General features: G+C 41.1%; 1 protein-coding gene across 1 annotated transcript; it reads left to right on the top strand.

The window, feature by feature from the left end:
• The first annotated feature begins 8,411 nt into the window (after positions 1-8,411).
• Positions 8,412-10,607, top strand: LOC133869247 (uncharacterized). Its single transcript, XM_062306203.1, has one exon. The coding sequence runs from the start codon at positions 8,412-8,414 to the stop codon at positions 10,605-10,607; it is 2,196 nt and encodes a 731-aa protein (XP_062162187.1).
• Positions 10,608-11,023: the final 416 nt, after the last annotated feature.

Below are 11,023 nucleotides of genomic sequence, written 5' to 3'. Positions count from 1 at the left end.
GTGGATTTGAGGTACCTTAGGATACGTTTGACTGCTTGCAGGTTTAGGGAAGTGGGTCAATGCATGAATTGAGAGACTTTGTTGACAGCGAAGGAGATATTTGGGCGGGTGAGTGACAAATATTGCAAGGCGCCACAAGGCTGTGGTAGGGGGAGGGATCTAGAGGGTCATCGGAGACTAGTGAGAAAGCATGTGCTGTGGACATAGGAGTCTTGACTGGTTTGGCTTTGGACATGTTGCTCTTTTGAAGAAGATAAAGGATGTAGCGTTGTTGTGATAGAATAAGTCCATCTGGAGTGGTGGTGGGCTTCCATACCAAGGAAGTAGTGAAGGGGGCCTAAGTCCTTGATGTAGCAGAGTGGCAGTGCCTTGAGGAAGAGAACTTGTGATAAGGATGTCATCAACATAGATGAGGACAAAAGTAGTCTCTTGAGGTGTGTGACGAATAAACAATGAGGGGTAAGATCAAGAGCTGATGATCCTAGTTCTAGGAGGTGATCACTAAGACGAGAGAACCAGGCACGAGGGGCTTGTTTTAAGCCATAGAGCGCTTTGTGGATCTTGCAGATATGATTAGGAAACTGGGGATGAATGAAGCCGAGGGGCTAAATCATGTGCACATCTTTGGAGAGTCATCCATGTAAGAAGGCATTCTGGACATCAATCTAGCGGATGGGCTAGCCGGCGGAGATGGCAAGTGAGAGAACCAGCAAATGGTAGTAGGCTTGACAACTGACGATCAATGAAGCCATCAGCTTTGCGTTTGAGGCAGAATACCCATTTGCAACCAACAATGTTCATGTCAGAGGTGGGAGGAACAAGAGTCCAAATACCGTTGCAGAGAAGGGCATCAAATTCAAGATTCATGGCATTACGTCATGTCGGGTGCTTGGAAGTTGTAGAGTAGGAGGTCGGTTCGACGTCTGCTGAGCGAGTGGTGGTAGTGAGTGCTTTAGGAAGAGGATAGCGGATGAGACTAGTGGGAAGGGACTTGGGCTTGAAGATGTTGTTCTTGGAGTGAGTCTGCATGGCATGCTGTGGAGGTGGCATCACAAGTTTGGTGTCGGGGTCTGTGGAAGTTACCTGCATACAAGTAGGAGATGAAACAATGTTAATAGGGGAAGGTGGCGATGAAGTGCGAGGAAGAGACGATTCCTAAGATTCGACTTCAGGAGGCCCGAGAGAGGGGGATGTTTGGGTTGGGGTTGGAGCACCGGGTAGGCGAGGGGGAGTGTTAAGATTCTCTAATCAGGGAGGGTAGAGTGTGGTTTGGGAGTTGGGAGGATGGGGGGTAAAGGATGATGAGGAGAGATGGAAAGGTAAAACAGACTCATCAAAAATGACATTGCGAGAAATGTAGTTGCATCCAGTAGGTAGATGAAGAAATTTGAAGCCGCGGTGAGAAGGACTATAGTCGATGAAGATGCGGGTTTTGGAGCGAAAATCTAGGTTATGCTTGTTGTAAGACCAAAGGTGTAGCCAACAAGCACAGCCAAAAACTTGCATGAAACTATAAATAGGGCAGGAAGGAAAGAGTTTTTGGAAGGGTGAGTTATTGTTGAGGACAGGGGTGGATAAGCGGTTGATGAGGTAACACGCAGTTTGGAATGCTTAAGCCCAATATAGAAGAGGGGCAGAGCAATGTGCTAAGTGTAATACCCTGTATTTTAACATATTGAATAAAACATCTTAAAATATGAGGGGAATAGCTAGGTGACTCATCTCATCTAATGGTTGAGATTCCTTTAGATGAGATGAGTCACCTAGCTATTCCCCTAGCTTGATGAATCACGCGCGACTCCTTCCTCTCTTTTCCTTCTCTGATTTTTATTCTACCCTTAAGACGAGTCACGAATGCCCAGCTCACCCCCTACAAGCCCAAACTTGCTGCCCAAGTAGCATTCTTGACCGTCGGATCAGATCAAAATCAAGCGATCTTGTCCGTCCAAAAATGTATAAATTGAGGTGCAACCCCCTTTACATTTCACGCACAAGCTGCCCCATTCTTCTTCTTCTTCTTCTTTGTTTCTATGTTTTGTAGAATTCTCTAGCTTTCTCTCTGTCTTCCTCTATTTTACAGCAGTCTCGAACTCTCTGAAGCTCTCGGCCATTAGTAAAAACAGAGGAGTTCTCTCTCTGTCTCTGAATCAGCCTGCAGCAAAAAGGAAAAAGGGAACAACTCTCTCTACCTTCTTCTCTTCTATTTTGTTTCCACAGTAGCACCTTATTTGCTAGAAAAAAAAAAAAAAAATATATATATATATATATATATATATATATATATATATATATATATATATATATATATATATATATATATATATATATATATATATATATAATAGCAGTAAATCAACAAAGAACAGACCGAATAACCTGTAAAATCTGCACCTAAAACTGTGAAAACTGAGAAGAAATATTTTACTTACCTCTTCTCTCCTTCACTTGGTCTGCGTCAAAAACTGAGAAGTTCCTTCTCTCTTTCGTTAAGTCACGATTTCTTCTCTGTTGATTATGTTTCTTTTGTTTCTTCTTGGTACTTTGTTGCTAAAGAAACTCAGATAATCCCTCTCTTTATTTGGCCGAAAATGCGCAAAAGTCCCTCTTCCTCTCGGTCAACATCCAGCAAACAAGAACACAAAATTCTAGCTTATTCTAGAAACACCCAGTAAGTTCTTTATTGAAGAAAACCATGTGTGTGTGGTAATATATAAAAATGTGTGAGGGTGCTGATCTGTGTGTGGGCCTTTAACCGAACCAATATATATATATATATATATATATATATATATATATATATATATATATATATATTTTGGTTCGGTTAGTTCGTAATAAAGTGAATATTTTCAAAACTTTGGTACGTCGCTCGATTGTTTTAAAATATTATTAGACATTTAATATATTAATACTGTTATTTTCTCCGATTTAAAAATATAAAGTATCAATATTTTATGTCACTGTGCCGTTCATTTCTACTTAAAAATGTGATTAACGTCAAATAAATCATTTTATCTATTTATATAAAATAAACAGATTTAAGGACACGTAAATATCCACGTAACTTTCATATTTAAATCTGTAACTATTGTGATTGCCCAAATAGAAAATAATTTCTTAGGGATAAGTGGTAGCAATAAATAATAATAATAATGAATATTCTCTTAGCAATTTGCTAATTTATTATTGCACAGATATAATTATGCAGTCAATATTTTCGTGGACAACTTTGGAAGTGAAAACTGTAGGTATTTATTACTTACTGAGGGGGGTGATGTTGAATTTCTATAATGTTATGATATCTGCTTTATTTAATTGTTTGCGCATATGGAATTTGAATATTTTATTATTTTAATTAATGAATTTAATTATAGCAAAGTTGGGAGTGACCTCTACAAACGGATCAGGGAGTGACGTCTGCCTGAGCCCAAATTATTAATAAAAAACAGAGTAGGGACTGACGTCTGCCTACGGATCATGGAGTAACGTCTGTCTGTGCCAAAAAGATAATAAATTATTAGAAGAGTGACGTCTCCTTAGAACTCGCTAAACGGGAGTGACGTCTCCTATCATCCGCTAAACGAGAGTGACGTTTCCTGTAACACGTTAGGCAAGAGTTACGTCTTCTAGATTTTATATACTGGAGTGACGTCTCCTTGAATTTATTTGTTAAAGTTACAAAGTGAATGCAAGGAGAAAATGGTTATTTAAATAAATAAGACTGTGCATATAAAACTGTCATTTTATTATGTCATTACATTGTGTTCTTTATTTCTAATAAATCAGCAATCATATCATTATTGAAAACAGTGGACTCACTAGGTATTTTTATATTATTGTTTATCTCTGTATTATATATTAATACAGGTTATGAAGAAGATGAGTATCAGGATTGTCCAGACCTTTAGATGATCTTAATAGCAGTGTCTGAGGCTAGGATGTCTCCCATTTTTGTGGACTACTATGTCTAGTCCATTATTATTATTATTATATTCGGAAAACAATATTTATATTTTTGTTGGTATGTAATAATATTATTATGAGTATTTTGGTTGTAAATTATCCGTGCCATGTGGCACAAATACTATTTTTAATGTGTAATTATTCAATTACACTATTTCTATATACTTTGAAGTATTTTTGTTAGAAGTTCTGATATGTTATCATTAAAAAAAAAAAAAAAAAAAATTCCCTGCCAATTTATATTGATGATGTCGTAATGTCATGTGAAAATTAAAATTTTCACCTACGTCTTTTTGTAAAAGGCGGGGGCGTTACAATAAGAGAGTGAGGCCCATTTCGACAATATGATGGTGTATGCGTTCAACAGATCCATTTTGTTGATGGGTGTGAGGATACGTGATCCGATGATGGATTCCTTGAGAGGCAAAAAAAGTGGTGCAATTTGGTAATTTCACCACCACCATCCATTTGGATGGATTTGATTTTGTGATTAAATTGGAGTTCTTCATAAGCCTAGAACTTAGGGAATATAGAGAAAACACCATATTTGCAAGCAATATGATAAAGCCAAGTAAATTTACTAAAATGATCAACAAAAATAACGTAAAAGCATGCACCATTATTAGATAAAATAGGGTGTTGGTGTGTAATTGGCTTCATTCTGCTAGACAAAATCACTTCTATGTAATGATGCTTTTTCTATGTAATGATGCTTTTATACAAGAAAGCTATTTTATCCAGAGTCTACTCTTCTGTTATGATCTTTAAGCAAACTCTGTGAAGATTTCAAGGCAGTTAAATTTGGTTCCCTTGCAACTGTCCAGACGACGTGATATACCGTCTGGATGCTCAACTGTCCAAGCATCATCCGTCCAGATGACGAGAACTTTCCGTCCGGACCTTTTTCTGTGTCAAGAAGCTTCAAATTGCTCCAGCTTGCATCCGTCTGGACGTTTCAGCAGCACGTTCGAACGCTGAAACGTCTGAACAAAGCAAAAGAAAAATCAACTCAGCAGGTTGCCATGACAAAAATTTGTTTTGTCGGTGATCACCAAACGCTCTGTACTAATTGTAAGTACAGAAGAACAACTGTAAAAGATCAGTCACTGACTCACTGATCTTTACCAGCTTGATTTAACGTGCAAACAAAAGATTTGCTTGGATTCTTGTCAATCTTTTGGGGGTTCCAGACATGTTCTTCCTCAAACATGCACTCTTTGTTTCTGTTGTTGCCCTCAGTTGCTTGAGCACACAAAGATTTGCTACTGCTAGGGTGCCTCAAGATGAAGGTATGATGAAATTCTTATTTCCCTTTTCTTTTTTGATTGAAAGAAAACTCGATGATATACTATATTTGTATGTGCATGGCACTCAGAAATGTTACTGTTTGATATGCTTGTATTTCAGTGGATGCTCTCCAGCAAATTGCCAAGACAATGGGGGCTACTTACTGGAAGTTTAATGCCACCTCTTGCGAATTGGAAATGGTCGGCGTTACGTCGCCGGAGCAGCCACCCCGTTCTGAGAAGAAAGTTACTTGCAATTGCCAATTCGAGAACAACACCTGCCACATTGTAGCCATGTATGGTACTCTACGTTTGAGGAGTTATTTTTTGTTTCAAATTCAGAAAAAAGAAAACTAAAAAAAATGCCCCATTTTAGTTGGGAATTTTATCTACCGTATTTCTCATTCTAATCATTTGACTTTGTTGTGTTTGTTTGTTGGTTCGTGTTATTGTTTGCAGAGAAATCAAGAGGTTCAGTTTGCCAGGTGTGCTTCCACCTGAGCTGGTTCAGCTTCCTTACCTCCAGGACATGTGAGCTTCACTTACAAAATGCACCTACTAATTTTATGTTTGGTTGCCATGAAAACCAAAAAAATAAGCCCACGTTTTAATTGGCAGTGATTTTGCTTACAACTATCTAAGTGGGTCAATTCCAATCAAATGGAGTTCAATGCAATTGAAGTTTATGTAAGCAAATATTATTTTCTTCTCCTTTTCATTACTTCAAGCATATAGAGAACATTGAATTCTTTGATCAATTAACTATAAATAAACATTATAATGCAGCTCTGTTCTTGGAAACCGACTGTCAGGGGAGATACCAAAGGGCTTGGGTAACTTCTGGAATCTCACATACTTGTAAGCTGTTTTTTTTTTATTCACCAAAATTATGTCTTGGAAAATGATGTTGCCATTTTTGTCCATGAAATTTTGGAGGTTAGATTGTTATATAACTTTTAGCATAAGATATGGGCAATTGGGTCAGTGTATGCTTATTACTTTTCTCTATTTTTGTTGTGCTATTTCAATCGTAAGAGGTTCCTTTCTGGAATTAAGAAGCATGGCTTCAATCACTCTTAAACACACTTTCCATGAAACACAACATTCTGTACGTGTGGACAGAAGAACTTGCTGACAAACTGAATGGCAAACTCTTTTCTTAGGAATCTTGAAGCAAATCAATTTTCTGGAACGCTCCCTTCAGAACTTGGGAAGTTGGTTAACTGGGAAACTTTGTGAGTCACCTTGTAACTTTCTTTTTGAGATGGATAATTTGTTCGTGTATACTTGTTATCTTTTTTTTCCGAATATTGATTTGTCTATTTTGCTGTAATACTTGTCCTTGCAGGATGCTATCCTCCAATAATTTCAGTGGGAACTTGCCGGAGGAACTTGGTGGGCTGAAAAACTTGACGGATTCGTAAGCTTTTCTGTAGTATGATACTTCACCAAACATTTAAACTCATGACTCATGTTGAAATTGTAGAATCGATGACGTTTTACTGCCCGTTGCAGCCGTGTAAATGACAACAACTTAAATGGAACAATACCAGATTTTATTCTGAACTGGAAACAACTTGAGAGACTGTAAGCTCCAGAGCTTTCAAAATTCTGTATGCCTTTTAGGGTTTGAGAAAAGTAGCATGGTTCAGGCTTGTTAATTTCTCATGATTGTTTTCTTTCTATTCAATACAGAGAAATGATTGCTAGTGGACTCAAAGGGCCCATACCATCATCCATTTCAGTTTTGGAAAAGTTAACAGATTTGTGAGTGAATATATTCTTGACCATTTTGTTAAGTGACATAAATATTTTTATTGATTGATAATCTTTTTACTTGAAGGATTGTGTTAATAACTTTATCTTTACTTATAGGAGGATTAGTGACATAAATGGAACAATTCAGGCTTTTCCAGAGTTGAGAAACATGACAGGCCTTACGAGATTGTATGTCCAATTATTTAGTTTATGTGATGTTCATAAATGAATACATTTATCCATAATCTAACTATCATAATTGACTTAATCTTTTTTGGTCTCTTAGAATTTTGAGGAATTGTAATATTTCTGATGAAATCCCTGACTACATCTGGAGACTGAATCATCTACGAATTTTGTAAGGACAAATCTTGTGGTCTTCTTAAACTAATCTTCTTAAACTAGGAACCAGCCAAATGGGCTACATCTTGTTCTTCTTTATGATTAATTACAATACAAATGGTCTATATTTATAGGAAAACTTTGGTAGGTGGAGAAAATATTAAATCAGATTTGAAATCTGATTACCTAAAAGTTTGGAGATAATTACAACCAAATAGTGATATCAATTATGAATACAACTAAATCTAATAATATATACTAACAGATTGCTCATTGATGTTGCTCCTTTGAAATGCTTGATCTAACATGGCATTGGTTGGACATTGATGTTCCTCCTTTTGATGCTTTAGCCGACATATTTTAGTACAGCCTAGTTTTTGATTATATATGGTTTTTGTTTCTTTCCTTGTTAGGGAAATTTACATGAATTAAAAAGAGATTTTTAATAACCCCGGACAAGGGCAGAGTCCGGCGACAATGACGTGGAGAGTCCGGAGAAGGAAGGCGAAACAGTGAAATATTAAATGAGGGCATTAATGGGAGAAGTCACTTCACAGGAAAGTAGTGGTCCATCGGGTCAAAGACGCCCGCCGCCATACAGGAAAGCCTGAAATGCGGCATGAGGTGACTACTTGGAACGGCTGAAAGGCATTAATGAGGAATTGATAAGCATCTCAGAGTAATTAATGGTCGTACGGATTAAGGGAAAAAGAGGATAATAAAGAACAAATGAGGATAAAAACAACAACATGATTTTTCAGGTGAGAGGACCAAAAGAAGTTTTTCCATCCTTCACAAAAACTCCTACTAACTTGATCGTCGGAGGGGATTTGGCCGGAAACCCTGCCGGTCCTTTTGTTTTGCAGGACTTGGAGAAAGTTGCCCTCTAGCTTCCAGTTTAATCGTTCGAGGTCCGAAAGCACCAGGAGTGGACACGTGTTATATTCGAAATTTGACATCAACATTTTGGCGCCGTCTATGGGAACGACGTGGTCGCGTGTTCCCACCAATACAACGTGTCTGACACCTCTCATGGTGAGTACGCGGTGGACTCGAAGAAGTATGACTGAAGAGAATGTGCGGGAGGAGGCGGGAACCTCACATGATCCCCAGGCAGAGATAGCCCGCTTAAATGAAAAGGTAGCACGGCTCGAGAAGGAGTTGCAGGAACGAGATCGTACGGAACAGCAGGAAACTCAGGAAGAAGTGTCGCAGAGTGGCCAGAGGGACCCTAAGCGTGATGCCGGGCTTCCGGAAGGAGTAGCGGGAGATGGAGGTGAAGCTGACAGAGACGCCGAACTTGCTAACTTTGCTAAGAAGGATGAAAAGGGGAAAGAGAAGTGGGTGGAAAAGTTAACAAAGTTAGAACAACAGTGCGATTATTTGATGGGCTCTGCTCAGGCGGGAGTGACGGGAAAAGCTTTGTTGACTGATAGCTTGTTTTCCGCCTCTGTGTCCCCTTTTACCGAACATATCATGTCACGCCAACTCCCAAACAAGTTCAAGATGCCTGAGATACCGGTGTATACGGGGTTGGGAGACCCTATCGAGCACTTGGCAAGTTTCCGTGCGCATGTGGCGCTTCATGCCACGCCGGACGAGGTCGCGTGTAGAGCGTTCCCCCTGACCTTGGCAGGAGGGGCCAGGGAGTGGTTCAGGACCTTGCCACCCGGCTCGATCGCAAACTTTGAAAGTCTTGCTAGAAAGTTTGCGTCCCAGTTTATGGCTGGTATTGTCCGCAAGAGGCCTGCTCAACAATTGATGACCATCAAGCAAGGTCCTCGGGAGTCGTTAAGAAGCTACCTGCTTCGCTTTAATCAGGAGAGGTTGGCGGCTGAAAGCCAAAATGAGCAATTCATTCATTGTGCCATCTACCAAGGCATAAGGAAGGATGGTGCTCTTATGGCGGACTTGGCGAGAAGGCCGGCTGAGAGATTGCAGGATTTCTATGATCGTGCGGAGGAATTTGTGAACCAGGAAGAAACCCTTCGGGCATTTCGAGAAACAGATGAAGCTGCGAAAAGTGGTTCCGGGGATAGAGGAAGGTCGAAGCAGGAAGCTGTCCCGGTAAGGAAGGAGTTCACCCAGCGCAAGCCTGTTAAGAGAGTCGAAAATTATAGCTGGACGCCTGTTAACGCCCCGGTTAGAGAAATCCTTATGGAAATCAGAAAAGACCCGAATTACAAGGATCCGTCCCCGATAAAAGGTCGGCCGCATCCCCGTAATCGCCACAAATATTGTCATTATCATGACTCCTTCGGCCACTGGACCAATACATGTGTTGCCTTGAAAGAGATGATCGAGAAGTATATAGCTGATGGCAAATTGACGCGCTTTTTGGGAAAGCGTGAGGACACGACGGCGAGATTCCAGCCGAATAGACCAGCTGAGGGTCAAGGTTCGGGCGGCCGGGATGCACATCCGGCGCGCCCCCCGTACCGCTACGAGAGGAGGCCGGTTCGACTGCCCGACAGAGACTCTCAGCCTGAGAGGGCGCGTCAGCGGGAGCGGAGTAGAAGCCGCAGTCGGCACGGGGGGCCGGGCGATTTTCCCGAGATTCAGACTATAGCTGGAGGCTTTGGAGGAGGGGGCGAGACTTACTCAGCCCGAAAATCATATGCCCGAGAGATGAGGGAGGTGTCCATTTATTCGATTGCAAGACCGTTGAAAGCAGCTAAGTGTGAGAAGCTGACCATTACTTTCTCGGACAAGGATTATGAAGGGGTATACTTGCCCCACTCCGATGCTCTGGTGGTGACAATGGTGATAGCAAATCATAGGATACACCGGGTCTTGGTGGACAATGGCAGCTCTGCCGATATCCTATACAAATCAGCTTTCGATTTGATGAAGATTAGCAGGGAGAAAGTTTCCACTTTCCGCTTCCCTTTGGTAGGGTTTGCCGGGGAGCAGGTAATGCCCTTAGGATCAATTGAATTGCAAGTTACTGTGGGAAGTTCCCCCACCCAGAAGACAATACCGGTTAAGTTCCTCATAGTTGACCAACCGTCGGCTTACAACGCGATCTTCGGAAGGACGGCTCAGGCCGAACTGAAGGCGGTAACTTCGATACCTCATCTTTGTATGAAGTTCCCGACGGATGATGGAGTAGGAGTGATCCGGGGAGAGCAGAAGGTGGCCCGCAAATGTTATAACATCTCTTTAGGAAACCCTTCCGGAAACGCACGCCCCAGTGCGGGGGCAAGCCCCTCCAGAGATGCACGCCCCGACCCGGGGGCAAGCTCTTCAGGCAAATAGCAATTACAGATGAGGAGTCCGACCGGCGACTTGGAGGATGTGACGGTCGGGCCCCAGAACCGGAAACTCCGGATTGGAGCGCAAATCCCGGAGGCGGAAAAGAAGAAACTGGTGGGATTTTTGTGTGACCATGTTGATATCTTTGCTTGGGAACATAATGAAATGCCGGGGATAGACCCCTCAGTTATTGAGCATCGACTAAACGTTGATCGGAACTACAGACCCGTGAAGCAGCGGAGGAGAACTTTTGCGCCTGAGCGTAACCAAGCGATTGTAGCTGAGGTGTGTAAATTGCTCGAAGCCGGTTTCATTCGAGAAGTCGATTATCCGGAATGGTTGGCCAACGTGGTTCTGGTGAAAAAAGCAAATGGAAAGTGGAGGATGTGTGTAGACTTTACGGACCTCAATAAGGCTTT

This window comes from Alnus glutinosa, chromosome 5 (assembly GCF_958979055.1).
Source record: "Alnus glutinosa chromosome 5, dhAlnGlut1.1, whole genome shotgun sequence".
Classification (NCBI taxonomy): Eukaryota; Viridiplantae; Streptophyta; class Magnoliopsida; order Fagales; family Betulaceae; genus Alnus; species Alnus glutinosa.
Note: the sequence above shows the minus strand (reverse complement) of the source record. Positions and strands in the feature narration are given on the sequence as shown.

Excerpts from the sequence above, each read along its gene's own strand:
- LOC133869247 (XM_062306203.1), top strand. The coding sequence starts at position 8,412 with ATGACTGAAGAGAATGTGCGGGAGGAGGCGGGAACCTCACATGATCCC.